This window comes from Cetorhinus maximus, chromosome 11 (assembly GCF_964194155.1).
Source record: "Cetorhinus maximus chromosome 11, sCetMax3.hap1.1, whole genome shotgun sequence".
NCBI classification, from domain to species: Eukaryota; Metazoa; Chordata; class Chondrichthyes; order Lamniformes; family Cetorhinidae; genus Cetorhinus; species Cetorhinus maximus.
Genome location: NC_135889.1, coordinates 13346158 through 13364559, shown reverse-complemented (window position 1 = coordinate 13364559; position 18402 = coordinate 13346158). Strand labels below are relative to the sequence as shown.

The following is an 18402-nucleotide window of genomic DNA, read 5'->3' as shown; positions in this document are numbered from 1 at the left end:
TCCTTTAATGTCACACCTGACAGGTGGCACCTCTGACAGTGCAGCACTCCCACAGTAAAGAAAGAGCTGCATTTATAAGTAACTTTCATGATCATGTGACATTCCCAAAGCTCTTTACAACCAACAAAGTATTTTTGAAGTGTAATCACTGTTGTAATGCAGGCAATGTGGGAGCCAATCACAGCAAGATCCCACTAACAGCAATGTTACAATGATCAGATAACCTGTTTTTTTTATATGTCAATTGAGGGGTAAATATTGGTCAGGACACCGGAGAGAAGTCCCCAGCTCTCCTTCGAAACAGTGCCACGTGATCTCTTACACCCAGCTTAGGGAGGGCGTTCGGGGTTTCGGTTTAATGTTTCATCCGAAAAGCAGCAACTCTGGCAGTACAGCACTCCCTTAGTACTGCACTGGTCTCAGTTTAAATTATTCACTCAAGTCTCCAGAGTGGGACTTGTAAAGACACAACCTTCTGCAGCAGAGGCAAGTGTGAAACCCTTTGATCTAGGTAACCAATCTGGTTTCTGATGCCGTGGGCAGATCTGAACCAGCACTGCACCAGATTTGATGCTGGTGGCTCTGGGTGTGAAAAATGGAAATGTGTTATCCCTTATCTCGGTATACAAAAAAATACCCCTATAAGAGCAAGTCAGAAAATAAAGATTTAAAAAGAAAGGTCTATTGAAAAGCGCATTGTTTCCCTAATCTCCAGGATCAATGTGACAGCATTTTATTTATGATGCTGATAACTCTGTGTATCTTAGCTGAATGCAAACCAGCCTATCTGTGCATCAGCTTCATGGATAAGGGAGCCGAGTGATGACAGGAAGCATTTATGTGCTAAACAGCGTCCTTTAAACACTGAAAGGCCTCCTGTCCTCAGTGAGCTGTCTTGATGGAGAGATTAGCTTGCTGTAGTCGGTGCCAGAATGGACAAAGTTCAGGCAAGACAGACACCATCAGCTCATTAAAACACCATATTGTTCGGAGAGATCTTGCTTCCTTCTTCTGCACCATCTTGCTATTCTTAGAAACCAATTCCCCTGGCAGTAAGCCTATGGTCACTCAACAACAGCATTTATATAGCACCTCAAACATCATGAAACCTCCCAAGCCTTTTCATAGGAGTGTTAACAGACATAAGTAATGGCACCAAGCCCTGCTTCTCTGCTTCATGATTAGCTGAATTACAGCCCCCCTACACCCAAACTCTCTCTCTGCCTGATTGGTTGGATTAAAGGCCACCTCCATCCTTTGATTGGTTAGATTAGAGATCTCCCCCCCCCACCCCACCCCACCCCCAACCCCTTCCTTGATTAGCTGGAACAGAGCTCTGTCCCTGCTCTCCACTCCTATTGGATAGATTAAAGTCCCCTCTGCCTCTTGATTGGTTGAAATAGAACCCCACCCCCCTCAACCCACCCTATTTCTCTGACCCTCTTTGATTGGCTCTATTAAAACCCCCGCTCTCCTCTTTGCTCCTTGGCTAGCTGGGTTAGAGGCACTGCCCTTCCCATCCCGCCCACCCCCATCCACACATGCCCAGCCTCTCTTCTCTGTCCCATTTGTCTCAACGGGATCAAACCCAGGTTTCACCTACCCTCCCACTCTCTTGCCTGTACTCTCCCCTCCGCTCTCCTCTCTGATCTATGCAATAGGGAACATTTCCCAGTTCTTGGAAGCGATTCCTGACAGGACTGGGTGGGTGGACGCAATGTTTTCCCACCTCCCAATAGCAGGAAGAGCAGGCAGCATCCAACGGGAATGACTCCACTTTGGAGAAGTACTACTTCACTGGCTGTAAAACGCTTTGGCATGTCCCGGCATTGCTCTAGAAATGCAAATCTTTCAGCCTTTCAATTTCTGATTAGTCTGTTTGCACTCTCACACTTAAAACAAAAGGCAGGAGTGGCTCTTGCTTCAGTACTGTGTTTCGTGGATGAATGCTAAAGAAAGATAGCACCATATTAAGAGTGATTTATGATGCTTTATATATGCGTATTTCAAATGAAATGATTGGGTTTAATTCAAGATTCATCAAAGTGCCAATCGTAGATAATATTTTTAAAGATATTGCAGAAGCAGCACATTTGCATCATGTGGCCGTACAGTCTCCACATCTGGAAAACCCATCTGTTTAAAAATCTCCTCAAAGGAAGCTCAGCCTTGTCACTCTACAAACGTACATCAGGTACCAGAGCTGTTGCTCATAACTCAGACACAGCACGAACATCAGCAGCAGAGAGCCCTGGGACTATCGCATGTTAGTCAACAACCCGACCCCCCCCCCCCCCCACCCACCCCCCCCCCCCCCCCCCACCCCACCACCACCAAGAGTGTGAAAGGAAGAAGCAAGGACCCAAGGGCTCAGGGTTGCCAACCCCTCCAGGATTGGCCTGGAGTCTCCAGGAATTGAAGCTCAATCTCCAGGACACTGCTGCATGCAATCCTGGAGAAAAATCATCGGGACATCTAAAAGATTGCTTTCGTTAAATTTTTTTTGAGCATTTCTCTTTACCGGATATAAAAACATTGAAAATGAGGGGGAGAAATGGCTGTTTGGCTGACAGTCCAGCATCATCCAATTGGGTAATGAGTCTTATGGCTTTCCAATTGGGATAGGAAGGCAGTATGTCACAAGATGGATGTGTTGGCTGACACATGGCTGCAGCGTGAGGGCAAGTCATGTGATGAAACCTCCAGGAATGCATTTAATCACAGTTGGCAACCCTACAAGGGCGATCAGTGCAGAGGAACACGCCTCGGACATAGAATCATAGGGCAGAATTTTCTGGTCAACGTGCTGGGGCGGGCCCGACATACTGATACATAAAGTGACACGCAATGACGTCGGGCGGGCATCCCGACATCATCGCACGCCATCGCGATATTTTGTTCGGTGGGCACGTGCTGGAGTCGGTTGCATGTCCGCCAAAATGTAAATGGCCTATTAAGGCCATTAATAAGTCAATTGAGTCACTTGGGAATGCTGACCGTCCAGCCTTAAGGTCCTTTGCATTTTTCAGGAAACCTCATCCACGGGCGGGATGGGGTTTCCTGAAGCTTTTATTAAATAAATAAATACATTTTCATAAATATAAAAACATGTCCCAACTCATGTGACACAGTCACATGAGGGGACATGTTTAAATTAATTTTTAATTCAATTCTTGAATTGTTTTAATATCCATTCAATCTCCCTGAGGCAGCTCCGCATGTGCGCGAAAGAGAGCAGACCCCGACTCTCCCTCCTCCCCACGCCCGCACAGGCAGCGCCGAGCGCTACCAGCCACGTATTATACTGGGCGGGCCTTAATTGGCCCACCCGCGTAAAATGGCGGCGCTGAGCCGATCGCAGGCGCCCACCCCCGCCAATTCCCGCCCAGCCTGCCGGCCATAGGAAAAATCCTGGCCATAGATTCTTACAGCACAGGGAAAGGCCATTTGGCCCATCGTGTCTGTGCAAGTTCTTTGAAATTGCTAACTGATCGTCCAAGTCCCCCGCTCTTTCTACATAACCCTGCAAATTTCTCCTTTTCAAGTATTTATCCGATTCCCCTTTGAAAGTTACCATCAGATCGGCTCTCTCCACCTTTCAGGCCATGCCTTCCAGATCACAACAACTCACTGTGTAGAAAACACTTCCTCAGATTCTTACCCCCCCACCATAGGTTCTTTTGCCAATCACTTTAATGCTGTGCCCTCTTGACAACCAGCCCTTCTGCCCATGGAAATAGTTCCTCCCCATGCACGCTATCAAAACCCCTTATCGTTTTGAACACAGCTATTCAATCTCCTTTCTGGGTCTCTATAAGGAGAACCGCCTCAGCCTCTGTGGTCTCTCCGCATCACTGAAGTTCCAGAAAGAAGTATCTGATCAGAGCAGCCACATAGGCCCTCCATTGTTCAATATTTGGAGGTTATGTTGTCTGTAAAATGTTTGCTGCAGTCAAACCCTGCCCCACACATGTTATTCAGTCCACAGGACTTCACAGTAAAATGTTTGCAAACTTTTCTTTCGCTCAGCTGGCCCATGTCGCTCATATAACTGTGATGGGAGATTTGACAAAAACATATAAATGATTTCAGATGGCTTTGATTTGTGGCCTGCTCTTATTTTCTCACATGCTTGGATGAGGAGGCATTGTGTAAACCATTAGGGGCAATGTAGCTGACAGGAGGTGATGGGCTCTGCTCAAAGGGAGCAAATGCTCATTCACTAACAAGGACTTGCATTTATCTAGCACTCCTTTAACACGGTCAAAACATCCCACAGCACCTCACAGGAGTGGAATCGGACGAAACACTGACCCAAAGCAGGAGACATTAAGACAGGTGCCCAAAAAACTTGGCCCAAAGAGGGAGGAGAGTGGAGAGGTTTAAGAAGGGAATTCCAGAGCTTTAGGACCTACATGGTTGAAGGTGTAGTGGTAGGGTCTGCTACATACAGGGTTAATGTGGGACTGAGTACGGTACTGCCCACACAGTGATGCAAGATGTCACATGACCCAGAGCCAGGGTCAGTCTAGAGATGGACAGAGATATATAAAGACCGAGGATGGAGTCAGCTCCATACCTTCTACTGTATATACGTATATAGCTATGAGTCGTCAATAGAGACTTGCTGTTAATATACTCAAAACTACGAAGCCTACTTCATGGTGCCCAAAGCAGGATTCTTCAGAAGGGACGGGTGCCAATGGTAGAGCAAAGGAAGGAGGAGGGGTGAGGGAATGCTAGACAAGAGGCCAGGGTTTAACAGTGGTTAGTAATAGGGTTAAGTGTCTTCGCACCATGTTTGGCCAATTATTCTTCTTTTGTATTTTAAGAATCTCGCAGCATTCCCATCACGATGAGTCGTACGTGGGTCACGCGTTTCAACGTAAGCACTGCATAAACACACTGGGCAGTTATAAACCAAACAGAAACAGTGGAATAATTTTGCATCCACAAAATAAATGTGGGGTTGGAGGGGGGCAAATCCCTTTGGAACGAACATGGGAATGAACAAGACGGAGAAACACTTTGAACGATTTTCTGTTTCTACTCGCTCAACCAGCATGTTCATTCCTTATGCTGTTAGATTCATTAGAATCAGGAAGAGGATGCTGCTTTGGGAACACAAAAAACATTGCAGAAGGAATTTATTGAAAAGAAATGCAGAGATTACAATTTAAGAAGCTAGAGCTGAAGAACAGTGCGCCAATGTGTCCAAATCAATCATAATGAATGATGGGGATGGGGGGGATCACAGGATCACAGAATTTTTACAGTCCAGAGAGAGGCCATTCAGCCCATCAAGTCTGCGCTGGCTCTCTGAAAGAGCATTCCGCCTAGTCCCACTCCCCTGCCTTATCCCCACAACCTTGCACGTTCTCTCTTTTCAAATAACAATCCAATTCTCTTTTGAATACCTCGATTGAATCTGCCTCCACCACCCTTTCAGGAATTTCATTCCAGTCTCTAGCCACGCTCTGGGTGAAATTTTTTTTCCTCACATCACATTTACTCCTTTTTCCCATTATTTTACATCTGTGCTCTCTAGTTCTTGATGTTCTCTTGAGTGGGAACAGTTTCTCACTATTTACCCTGTCCACACCCCTCAGGATCTTGAATACCTCTCTCAAGTCTCCTCTCAGCCTTCTTTTCTCCAAGGAAAACAATCCCAACCTCTCCAATCTATCCTCATAACTACAGTTCTTCATCCTAGGAATCATTCCTGTGAATCTCCCCTGTACTCTTTCCAATGCCTTCACATCCTTCCTCAAGTATGGCGCTCAGAACTGGACACAGTACTCCAGATGAGGCCTAACTAATATTTTATACTGATTCAACATGACCTCCTTACTCTTGTACTCAATGTCCCTACTAATAAAGCCTAAGATACTATACGCTTTATTAACTGCTCTCTCAACATGCCCTGCCATCTTCAATGACCTATGTACATATACACCAAGTTCCCTCTGTTCCTGTACCTCCTTTAGAGGCTCTCCATTTATTTTATATAGTTTTACCAAACTTTCCTGCATTGGGCTTCATCTGCCACTTGTCTGCCCAATGCACCATGTCTCTGTCCTTTTGAAACTCAAGACTATCCCCCATCACAGTTGACAACATTTCCAATCTGCAAATTTTGAAATCATGTCCTGCTCATCACAGTCTAGGTCATTAATATATATCAGGAAGAGCAAGGGTCCCAACACTGACCCCTGAGGAACTCCAATACAAACCTTCCTCCAATCTGAAAAACAACCATTTATCACTACTCTCTCTCTCCTGTCACTCAGCCAATTTCTTATCCAAGTGCCTACTTTCCCTGTTATTCCATGAGCTAGAATTTTGCTCACAAGTCTGTTGTGTGGCACTGTATCAAATGCCTTTTGAAAATCCATATACACCACATAAACAGCATTTCCCTTATCAACCTTCTCTGTTACTTCCTCAAAAAACTCCAGCAATTTAGTTAAACATGATTTTCCTTTGATGAATCCATGCTGGCTTTCCTTAATTATCCTGCACTTGTCTAGGTGACTATTGCTTTTATCCTGTACACAGCGAGCTGATATGATCTGCAAAGCTCTGCCAGAAACAGATTCAATAGTAACTTTTAAAAGAGGATGGGGGTAAATACTTGAAAAGGGGAAAAAATAAATTGTGGGGCTGTGGAGCAAGGGCTGGCATAGGCATGATGAGCTGAATGGCCTCTTTCTGTGCTGAATGATTCTATACTGATAGTTTACAAATTCCAAAAATGAGGGTCGGGAATAAACAAGAGGGCCGATCAAGCCTGTTCCACACTCACGACCATAATGGCTAGGGCCTTCCTTTAACCACAGCTATTTACCCCTTCTACTCCACCTATCATCTCCTGGGGAAGGATCAACAGAGATAAAGCCAGCACTGTTAAGTAAAAAAAATACACTGTAAAACTCCCTTCTGTTCTGAAATATGAGTGAAAAATTGAACTTATGACAACATATTTAGGCCTGTCAAAAGACTCTTGTAGGATCTTCACAGCTTCCCGCCTCACCACCACCCTTCCCATCTAACTTAACAGCTGTTCCATTGGTTGGTCACTGAATGTTGGCAAGAAATTCAACCATGAGAGGGGCACCCAACTCCGATCCTCTGCTTTCCGGGTCTGTGTCACACCATCAGGGGAGCCCGGAAGAGATTCAAAGGGACTCTTCCAAGTTGGCAATGGTTAAGCAAGTGTTTCGAGGCAGTTTCCCCAACCTAGATCTCGACTGACATCGCACAGGCTGCAGACAGACGGCAGCAGCTGGTAGAATGAAGCATGTTTTTTCTTTTCCTCAGGAAGGTTGAAGCATTTGGCTGCCTGCCAGTAGATGCTGCTCTCGCTCTACAAACTCACACTGCCTTCTATTCACCAACCTTGCTGCTGTCTGCTCCAGCATTTTCTCTCTCTCTCTCTTCAAGGCTCTCAAACTCTCGCACACTCTTCTTTCTTTCTTTCTCTCTCTCTCTCTCTCTCACTCTATGCTTGCTTTACCCACTTCTGTCCCCAACATTCTCCTGCTGCCAGTGGAAGGGAAAGAATATGAGACAGAGTGAAAAAAAATATAAGCTATATATACTTAAAGGGGAAACATTTTCAGAGTTATGGGGAAGAGCAGGAGAGTGGCACTAATTGGATAATTCTTTCAAAGAGCTGGCACAGACACGATGGACTGAATGGTCTCCTTTTGTACTGTGTGATGCTCTATGATTCCATGGAAACTCCTAGACTTATCAAGGAAACTTCAATGTAAAATATTGTGGTTTATCAAGAGATTGACTGCAGGAAGGGCCCTGAACACATGAGGTGAATCTGGCCTGAGGAGGGCTTCCCATCTTGAAGATATCCTCACTAGCATTCAACGAGGCAGCGATCCTGCCCTTGATGGCCATTGGCTGACACCTAGGATGTGAGTGTATGGTTAAGCAGCTGATTGGACAGGAATGGTGCAGCCACATCTGAGCAGCCTTAATGTTCAATCTCAAAGTTCAATTGCAAAAAGAGTGGACATTGTGGGAATAATGTTTCCTCTTTTGGGAGAATCTAGAATTAGGCGTCACTGTTTAAAAATAAGGAGTCGCCCATTTATGACAAATGAGCGGATTTTTTTTTTCTCACAGGCGGTCATGAGTCTTTGGAGCTCTCTTCCTCAAAAGGCGATGGCAGCAGAGTCTTCGAGTATTTTTAAGGCAGAGGTAGATAGAGTCTTGATCAGCAAGGGAGTGAAAGGTTATAGGGGGAATGTGGAGAAATCAGATCAGCCATGATCTTATTGAATGCAGGCTCAAGAGGCCAAGTGGCCTACTCCTGCTCCTAATTCTTTTGTTCTCAATTCAGCCCAACTATCAGGGGATGGCTGGTCCCTTTTGAACTGGCTAAGCTTCTGGGATGAGGAGGGAAGAAAGATGGTCTGTCTCTATTGGTTGCCAGGAGTAACTGAGGAGGGATTTAGGCATTGCGTCCAACAGTTAAAAGAAGAAGCTTTATTTCGTACTTGAGCAAAGGAATCCCTACCCTTCTGGGGGTGAATCTGACTCAGGGCCAAGGACACCAAACTTGTTCATTCAACAGGACAGCCTCCCTTCCCCCGCAGGTGACCTGACTTCCCTGTTTCCATGGTGCCAAGTATAAAACCAAACATAATAAACTAACTTCTTCACCATATTTGGCACTGTACTTGACCCTGAGTAACAGTGGTCTGGCACAGCCTCTCTACCAAATAGTAAGTGGGGCAGGTTCTGTTCCCATGGCAACAGTGTTTATACTCGAAAGATAACAATTTCTCTTATTTATTGCAGCTGATTGCCAATTACTCTCAGGAGCCTCGATGATCTGATCTTTAAAGTGGGGATCTGTTCTATCCTCAGAGCACAGGAACAGAAAGAGGCCTTTGAGCCTCTTGAGCCTGTTCTGCCATTCAGTTACATCATGGCTGATCTGTACCTCAACACCATGTATCCACCTTGACTCCATATGCCTGAGCACCCTTACCCCAAATAAAATCTATCAATCTCAGTCTTGAAATTTTTAATTACCACCACCCACTACAGCTTTGACAGCACTACTGGGGGGAACATCTCACATTTTCACTGCCCTCTGTGTGAGGAAGGATCCCCTTCATTGAGTTACAAAGGATTTCGGAAGACGCCAGGGATTTGCAAGCTTTCACTGACGCACCTTTCCTTCTCCTTAAATGGCACAGAGTTGTGAGGCAGGGTCAAAGTCAGAAAGCATGTCCTCCACAGCAGAAAACCTTGCCAACGCTCACCACCTGAGCTTGTACCCAAGGAATGAAAGAATGGCATTGATACGTTGACAGGGGAGATGGTGGTGTAGTGGTAATGTCACTGAATTAGTAATCCAGTGAAACCCAGACTAATACCCCAGGGGCATGGGCTCAAATCTCACCATGGGCAGCTGGTGAAATTTAAATTCAATTAATAAACCTGGAATTAAAAAAGGAGTTAGTCTCAGTAATGGTGACCATGAAACCATTGTTGATCAGCATAAAAACCCACCTGGTTCAGGGGAAATCTGCTGCTAGTCTGACCTACATGTGACTCCAGATCCACACTAATGTAGTTGACTCTTATAAGTACCCTCTGAAATGGCCTAGCAAGCCACTCAGTTCAAGGGCAATTAGGGATGGGCAACAAGTGCTGGCCTTATCAGTAATGCCCACATCCCATGAAAGGGGAAAAAAAAAATCACCTTTCATGAGCTTGCAACATTTCAGCTAATGAGGTACTTTTGAAGCATAGTTACTATTTTAACGTAGGAAAGAAAGCAGCCAAATTGTGCACAGCAAGCTCCCACAAATGGCAATGTGATAAATGAGTGAATATTCTGTTTTAGTAATGTTGGTTGAGGGATAAATATTGGACAGGACACCAGGGAAAAGTCCCCTGCTCCCTTTCAACATAGTGACATATGGGGTCTATTGCATCCACCTGAGGGAGCAGACAGGGCCCTTAGTTTAGCATTTCATCTGAAATACAGTGCATCTGACAGTGCAGCACTCCCTCAGTACTCCACTGACAGTATCAGCCTAAACTCTTGGGGTGCGACTATGAACCCGCAACCTTTTGTTTCAGAGGCAAGCATGTTGAACCACAGATGGCACTTAATCTACATGGAGAATGAGTAAATAGGTGTTGGAGGGATAGCTTGCTGCGCCTGAGCAGGGGTGGGGGATTAGCAGGGGCCGGGGGGGGGGTGGAATGAGTGTTGGAGTCGGGGTCAGAGTGGGGTATGGTAGCGTGGGAGAGGAAGCAGGAGGCGCTTGATTGGGACGCAGGCTGGGAAGAAGTTAGGATGTGGCTCTGGCAAGGAGACTTGTGGTCACAATAGCATTCCCAAAACTGCAGACAGGTTGACTAAAGTTTTCAGTAAGAAAATGACTTACTGATTCCAATCTCTTTCAGTGGTTACACAGGGCTCACACACTATCAAATGACCATCAGACGCAGAGTCTGATCACAACAGCTGTTTTGAATGTGTGTAGGGGGGTGGGGGAAAGTGGATAGGAAGAGGAAGAAATGCTGCAATTGGAATCAGACAGTTTATACCATCCTGATTACAGTTCATTTGTTCAGGATCTGTTATTAACCAGCTTTCTGAGTCATTTGGGTTTAAGAGTGGAGCCATCAATGCCTCTGCATACCGTATTTACTCATATATAGTCCTCATCTGTTTGTGCTGGTGTGCAGCCTATAGTCAAGTTTTCATTTTATTTTCTTGAAAGAGGAACACAATAATTTAATTATTGGGTTTGCCCAAATGCAAGGTTATATGTGCATCACTGTAACTGATTAAATTTTGCATTATAATGTGTTGGATCTAAGTTTTTAAAAAATTATTTATTCCTAAAATCAACTGCTAGCACCAATCATTTTCCCAGCTTCTCATGTCTCATTTATTCCTCAACCAACACCTAAGAAACAGATTATCCACATACTGAACTCTCCACTTGCCTGGGCGAGTGCAACTCCAGCACCACTCAAGAAGCTTGATATCATCCAGGACAAAGCAGCCCACTCGATCGGCAGCACCACCTTAAACTGTCATTCCCTCCACCACTGATCGGCACAATATGGCCACAGGCTATACCATCTACAAGAGGCACGACAGCAACTCCCCAAGGCTTACAAAATGCACAAACTCTGCCGATGGGATGCACAGAGGCAGCAGGTATTTGCCCCGTCACCTCCAGTTTACCCTTCAAGACACCCAACATTCCAACTTGGACATATATCACTGTTCCTTCATTGTTGCCAGGTCAAAGTTTTGGCACTCCCTACCAGACAGCACTATGAGTATATCATTAACACAGGGATACTTATTATCCCAAAACCAACTGCCTTTGGTGGGAGATGGCTGTGCGCAAATTAGCTGTCGCATTTCCTACATTGCAACAGTGACTACACTTCAAAAGTCCTTCATTGGTACTTGAGCACGTTAGGGTCTCCTGATGTTATGAAAGTTGCTATCTGAACGCAACTCTACCTTTCTAATTTTTTACAAGGGCAGCATAGAATGATTGTTAATCTGTGTACAGCCTGTACTGTAACAGATCTGAGAGAATCTGGTGTTGACACTGGGTGGGAAGTGTCTCATTTTGATGGGCAGGAGACAGAGCTTTAAAAACATGCACTGATCCCACGCCATTAACCCACTCACTTAGGTAGAGTTCCCAGCTAATGACTGGACCCACACCAAAATATCCCTGTGCAGCTTTAAACATTTCCTTCAGAAACTAAACACAGTCCAAAAAAGGCAGGAGAACATTCCATCGTCCATGTGGAAATGAAAAAAAAAATTATCTTGTTTCACAGCTTGTTCGAACTCATATGTAAGTCACACTGGGGAAAAAAAATCAGCAGGCCAGCACTGGCAGAGTTGGGCCAGTGGCGAGGGAGGTCTGCGCAGCACCAATTGTGATGGTAACATGTTGCATACTATACTGAAGATCCCAGGCAATAACCTGTGTGGGCACTCCAAGTTTTTGAGTTTGAGTCCCACTTCAGAGTCTTGAGAACAATGTTTAGGCTCACACTTCAGTGCGGTACTGAGGGAATCCTGCATTGTCTGACATGCCGCCTTTCGGATGAGTTATTAAGCGGATATCCTGTCTGCCCTCTTAAATGATCCCATGGCACTATTTAAAAAAGAGCAGAGGAGCTCTGCCTGGGGTCCTGGCCAAAATGTATCCCTCAATCAACATTAAAAAACAAATCACCTGGCCATTATGACACCGCTCTTTGTGGGAGCTTGCTGTGCACAATTTGGTTGCCATCTTTCCTACATTACAACATTGACTACACTTTAAAAGTAATTCATTGGTTGTCAAGCAATTTGGAACATCCCGAGGTTGTGAAAGGCACTGTATAAATGCAAGTCTTCACTTCTTACACCAGGAAACCTAACTGTAGCCCCTAGTGAACGACACACTAAGTTTGAAAAGAGTGAAAATGGAGCGTAACAGGAAGCTGCAATTAGGCAATGCCGAGTTTGAGCCTGAAGACTTGTAGAGGCAGTAAATGGTTCAGGAACAGCCAACTGTGTGTGATGAATCTGGATATCAACGGGGTGACAATGCAGGGCGGAGCAAGGTTGCTTTGGACAGGGTATTCAGAACACAGGAGAAACAAGAGAGAAAAATTCAGAGGAACTGGAGAAGGTGAAACTGCTGTCTGATGCTTAAGCTGAAGCAACCACTACATAAATACGAGAGAGCTCCTCAAAGGAAATATGAAGGCAACACCGAATGCACAAGAATGGGAAGTATCAACAAGTCCCAGAGATAGAAGGATAGCCTCTTAATTTAGGGTTAGGGGCACTTCAAAGCGGAATGTGTTGTAACGTTAAGGGTTAGGCGTGTCACCAACCTCATGATGAGAATGGGACACGCCATCGCTCAAAATGGTGCCTGCATTTCTCCACCTATGACCGGGGAGACTATGCTTAAACTTTGGATAATTTTTAAAAAGGACAGTTGGTGAGGATTTACCACATCTCCATCCCTGATACACACATGCCCAAACCTCCCAGTGGGAAGCCAAAGTAACTGAGCCATGCCGACCAGAAGGTGTCAGGGTAGATCACTGGTGTGTGATGAATCTCTGTCACTGGCAGAGATGCTGCAGTTGGTCCTGCCACCCCAGAGGGGAAAACCTACTGGGGTTTCAGCTTCAGTGAATGCTACTGGAGACAGCCTTTGGATCTCAGGGTACTGAGGATCAGTGAGACTTCTCTTAACCAGCTTGACTCCACTGTTTCCATTTTAACCAGCTCCTCCATAAACTGCATCCATATGTTCCATATATACCGTATCCACCTCCACATACAATGTATACGTTTCATAAAGGCCATATGGACAACAGGTTTCCTTAACTACAAGGCCATGAGTGAACTATTGGGCGTTTTCACCCACAACCCGATACCTCATGACCACTTTCATTATTTCTTTACAGATTTTTTTTTTTGCACAAAAAAAAGCCAGAATTCAAATTCTCACGGTGGGATTTGAACTCAACGGCCGAGATTTTAAGACCCCGTCGTAAAATGCCGGAGAGCCCTTCACAAATCCATTGAGTTCGGCGGGACAGTAAAAATCCCGCCGGCGGAAAATTGCGCGCAATATTTGGCCAGTTCAGTGCCGGCTTTTCCACACTGGCTTCTGAAGTCTGGGTCCCTGTGTGTAAAACAAAAACTCCAGATGGCGTTGAAAGAGCCTCTGTAAATTTGAATGTAGACGAGAGTTGTGCTGGGAGATGATCAGCTCACTGGGACAGCGCGATAGCTGCAGAGGGAGAGAGGGAGAGAGGGGGCAGCCTGTGGATCACTGCCCTGCTACAGAGGGAGAGAGGGAGAGAGGGCAGCCTGTGGATCACTGCCCTGCTACAGAGGGAGAGAGGGAGAGGGGGCAGCCTGTGGATCATTGCCCTGCTACAGAGGGAGAGAGGGGGCAGCCTGTGGATCACTGCCCTGCTACAGAGGGAGAGAGGGAGAGAGGGGGCAGCCTGTGGATCATTGCCCTGCTACAGAGGGAGAGAGGGAGAGAGAGAGGGGGCAACCTGTGGATCACTGCCCTGCTACAGAGGGAGAGAGGGAGAGAGGGGGCAGCCTGTGGATCACTGCCCTGCTACAGAGGGAGAGAGGGAGAGAGGGGGCAGCCTGTGGATCATTGCCCTGCTACAGAGGGAGAGAGGGAGAGAGGGGGCAGCCTGTGGATCACTGCCCTGCTACAGAGGGAGAGGGGGCAGCCTGTGGATCACTGCCCTGCTACAGAGGGAGAGAGGGAGAGAGGGGGCAGCCTATGGATCACTGCCCTGCTACAGAGGGAGAGAGGGAGAGAGGGGGCAGCCTGTGGATCACTGCCCTGCTACAGAGGGAGAGAGGGGGCAGCCTGTGGATCACTGCCCTGCTACAGAGGGAGAGAGGGAGAGAGGGGGCAGCCTGTGGATCACTGCCCTGCTACAGAGGGAGAGAGGGGGCAGCCTGTGGATCACTGCCCTGCTACAGAGGGAGAGAGGGGGCAGCCTGTGGATCACTGCCCTGCTACAGAGGGAGAGAGGGGGCAGCCTGTGGATCACTGCCCTGCTACAGAGGGCAAAGCATTTACCTATCTCCAAGCTTGAGGAATCTTCCGTTTTCTGCGAACGCGGATTGGGGATTAAATTAAATTTCTCAGGCGCCACTGCAGTTTGGTTAGGTTGCAAACTGGCCCAGCTTTACAATGACAGATAGCTGGGACCCCGGGCAGTCGTTGCGTTAAAATGTAGCGGCGGAGACTGACCAGCGCTCCGAGATTCGTGTGGACCGAAAGGGGCTGGAGGCCGGTTAAACCCCGGTCCGGATTGGTCACTCTCCCGGGTTAAACCCCTGTCCGGATTGGTCACTCTCCCGGGTTAAACCCCTGTCCGGATTGGTCACTCTCCCGGGTTAAACCCCTGTCCGGATTGGTCACTCTCCCGGGTTAAACCTCTGTCCGGGGTGGTCACTCTCCCGGGTTAAACCTCTGTCCGGATTGGTCACTCTCCCGGGTTAAACCCCTGTCCGGATTGGTCACTCTCCCGGGTTAAACCTCTGTCCGGGGTGGTCACTCTCCCGGGTTAAACCTCTGTCCGGGGTGGTCACTCTCCCGGGTTAAACCTCTGTCCGGGGTGGTCACTCTCCCGGGTTAAACCCCTGTCCGGGGTGGTCACTCTCCCGGGTTAAACCTCTGTCCGGATTGGTCACTCTCCCGGGTTAAACTTCTGTCCGGGGTGGTCACTCTCCCGGGTTAAACCCCTGTCCGGGGTGGTCACTCTCCCGGGTTAAACCTCTGTCCGGGGTGGTCACTCTCCCGGGTTAAACCCCTGTCCGGGGTGGTCACTCTCCCGGGTTAAACCCCTGTCCGGGGTGGTCACTCTCCCGGGTTAAACCTCTGTCCGGATTGGTCACTCTCCCGGGTTAAACCTCTGTCCGGGGTGGTCACTCTCCCGGGTTAAACCTCTGTCCGGGGTGGTCACTCTCCCGGGTTAAACCCCTGTCCGGGGTGGTCACTCTCCCGGGTTAAACCTCTGTCCGGGGTGGTCACTCTCCCGGGTTAAACCTCTGTCCGGGGTGGTCACTCTCCCGGGTTAAACCTCTGTCCGGATTGGTCACTCTCCCGGGTTAAACCCCTGTCCGGATTGGTCACTCTCCTGGGTTAAACCTCTGTCCGGGGTGGTCACTCTCCCGGGTTAAACCTCTGTCCGGGGTGGTCACTCTCCCGGGTTAAACCCCTGTCCGGATTGGTCACTCTCCCGGGTTAAACCTCTGTCCGGGGTGGTCACTCTCCCGGGTTAAACCCCTGTCCGGATTGGTCACTCTCCCGGGTTAAACCTCTGTCCGGGGTGGTCACTCTCCCGGGTTAAACCCCTGTCCGGATTGGTCACTCTCCCGGGTTAAACCTCTGTCCGGGGTGGTCACTCTCCCGGGTTAAACCCCTGTCCGGGGTGGTCACTCTCCCGGGTTAAACCTCTGTCCGGGGTGGTCACTCTCCCGGGTTAAACCTCTGTCCGGGGTGGTCACTCTCCCGGGTTAAACCTCTGTCCGGGGTGGTCACTCTCCCGGGTTAAACCCCTGTCCGGATTGGTCACTCTCCCGGGTTAAACCTCTGTCCGGGGTGGTCACTCTCCGCTGGATACTCGCTCCTACAATCTGGGAGCTGACGGTTTCCGAAGGGGCGCTGCTGCATCAGGATTGAGAGCGGAGAGAGAGACAGAGACAGAGAGACAGACAGAGGGATAGAGACAGAGACACAGAGAGGGAGAGGGACTGGAACTGACCGGGGGGCCGGAGAAGCTCAGTCCCTGTGCAGCTGAGGTGGGAGGAGATGTTCTGTCCCGCAAACAGGGATTGGAGAAGAATTCGAGCCGGATTAAACATCAATGCTGAGAAGAGCCGATGGGGGCGACCAGTATCTGCAGGAACCGCCGACAAGAGGCAGGGATTCCTGTGTGAAATAGATCCCGAGACTGCTGGGCTCGGCACAGGGGAGCCGGTCAACCTGCGAACAGCTCCCTACATGAGCCATTGTGTGTGTGTGTGAGCGAGAGAGTGGGGAAAAGACAGAGAGAGGGGCAGATAGAGAGTGAGACAGAGGCACACACACAGCACAGAGACAGATGTAGGGGCAGAGAGAGACTGGGGAGTCCCACTCCTGTTCTTTTTGCCACCCATGCAAAATCCAAATCAAAAATTCTGCTTAGTTGGTAATTTTTTTTTGCCCTTACAGGAGAGACACGTTGCCTTGTGCCCCCTTCCTCCTCCCTCCCCCCTGCTACTTGCTTCACCTGTAGCGGGGAACAAGACTCCCCTCGGCCCGGGGGACAGTTACAACACGCTGAGCTGCCGAGAAGCTGGTTGCTTGGCATTTGAAGAACAGGGGTAGCCGCCCGTCTCACTCCCAACCTTTCCTACTCTGTTCTGTTCTCTGTTTTTTTGGGAGAAGAAAAAAAAAATCGCTTTTATTTAATCCAGATGTGTCCTTAAACACCCGCCAAATTCCACATCTGCCACTTAGGTCGGCAGGGAGAGGAATAGAAAATGTTTCCTTAGCTTCAACAACATAACAGCAAGGGCAATCTGTACCCACTCCGGCCAGCAGCACCTGACAGAATGTGTGAACCAACAATTAAATGGCAGAGAATAACGATCAGCATTCAAACCGCACCGAGTGAGAATTATTAAGCATATGAGCCCGCTCCCTGGAGGCAGAGGCTCCCTTGCAGTCGTTGCGAAAGTTTATTCGGAGATCGTTCCTACCGTTCTGTGCAACGCCAAGTTTCAATACGCAACAGCAAGTGATCCACAGGAGTGGTCCCATTCTCGCCAACATCCTCGCAAAACTTCCTGATTTTGTTCCCCGGAGGGTCAGTTGTGTGTCTGTCTGTCTGTGTCTGTGTGTGTGTCTGTTTGTGTGTTTCTGTAAATTCCACTTCTGATCTCTCCTGATGCCCGGTTATATCCTGGCTGCTCGGGGGGATGTTGTCTTATCCCACTCTGCTGAGGTGTGAGATCCCCTCTCTCTCTCTCTCACGGACACAAACACTTCTTTCCCCTTCTCTAGGCTTATTTTTCTCGGACGACAGTTCCTCCTCCTCCTCCTCTCTCTCTCTCTCTCTCCAAAAACAATTACAGAACGAAGACTGGGTCCTCTTCTCTTTAAGCCCGGGATGGTGTCACTTCCTCTCTCCGATAGCCGGTTCGAAGGTTTCCTCTCTCTCTCTCTCTCTCTGTTACATCCTTGAGGATGGTCTAACACCAGATAAAACGCAGTCCAAACAGCAAGGAGAACACTCCCAGGAACAGAGAGGGGCTGCTTCGGCAAGTGTGGGAGAAGCTGACTGCTGCACCTTGTTAAAATCGGAGTCCGACCAAAAAGCTCTCATCCGCACGAAACCTCCTTAAAACTTCGCCCCGTGACAAAATAGGACACAAGTTAAGGGAGGAAGCACTTCCGTGAAAAGTGCGGTTTCCCCCCACTTTTTTTTAATGTCTTAAGGGATGTGCCGCCTCTGATCTCCAGTTCCTCTGTGTGTGTGTGTGTGTCTGTGTGTGTGTGCCGCTCTCTCTCTCTCTCCTCTCCTGCTCTCTCGGACTGTTCAACACGCATGAGGATGGCGAAAGCATTAAGAACGGGACTATCGCATTACACACACACACACACGCCCTCCAGAACCGCAATTAAAGGCAGTCCGATTATCACCGAGAACACACTCCGGATCACTCACTCACACACACACACACACACACTGGGAATCGTCACTCTCTACCCTGTTTAAAATAAACCTGGCCCATATAACCAAAAAAAAACAGTTCCTCCCTTAGGCAAAGACGCGAGGATTGACGTT

General features: G+C 48.0%; 1 protein-coding gene across 2 annotated transcripts in view; it reads right to left on the bottom strand.

Annotated features, from left to right (window-relative positions):
• LOC144686402 (neuropilin-2-like) overlaps window positions 1-17921 on the bottom strand; it is a 104735-nt gene extending 86814 nt beyond the window's left edge. For both annotated transcript variants that reach the window (XM_078551552.1, XM_078551553.1), the window contains exon 1: window positions 17315-17921. In XM_078551552.1, the coding sequence (XP_078407678.1) occupies window positions 17315-17387 (73 nt within the window). In that variant the 5' untranslated portion in view covers window positions 17388-17921. The remainder of the gene's footprint in view (window positions 1-17314) is intronic.
• Between the last annotated feature and the right edge of the window lie 481 nt (window positions 17922-18402).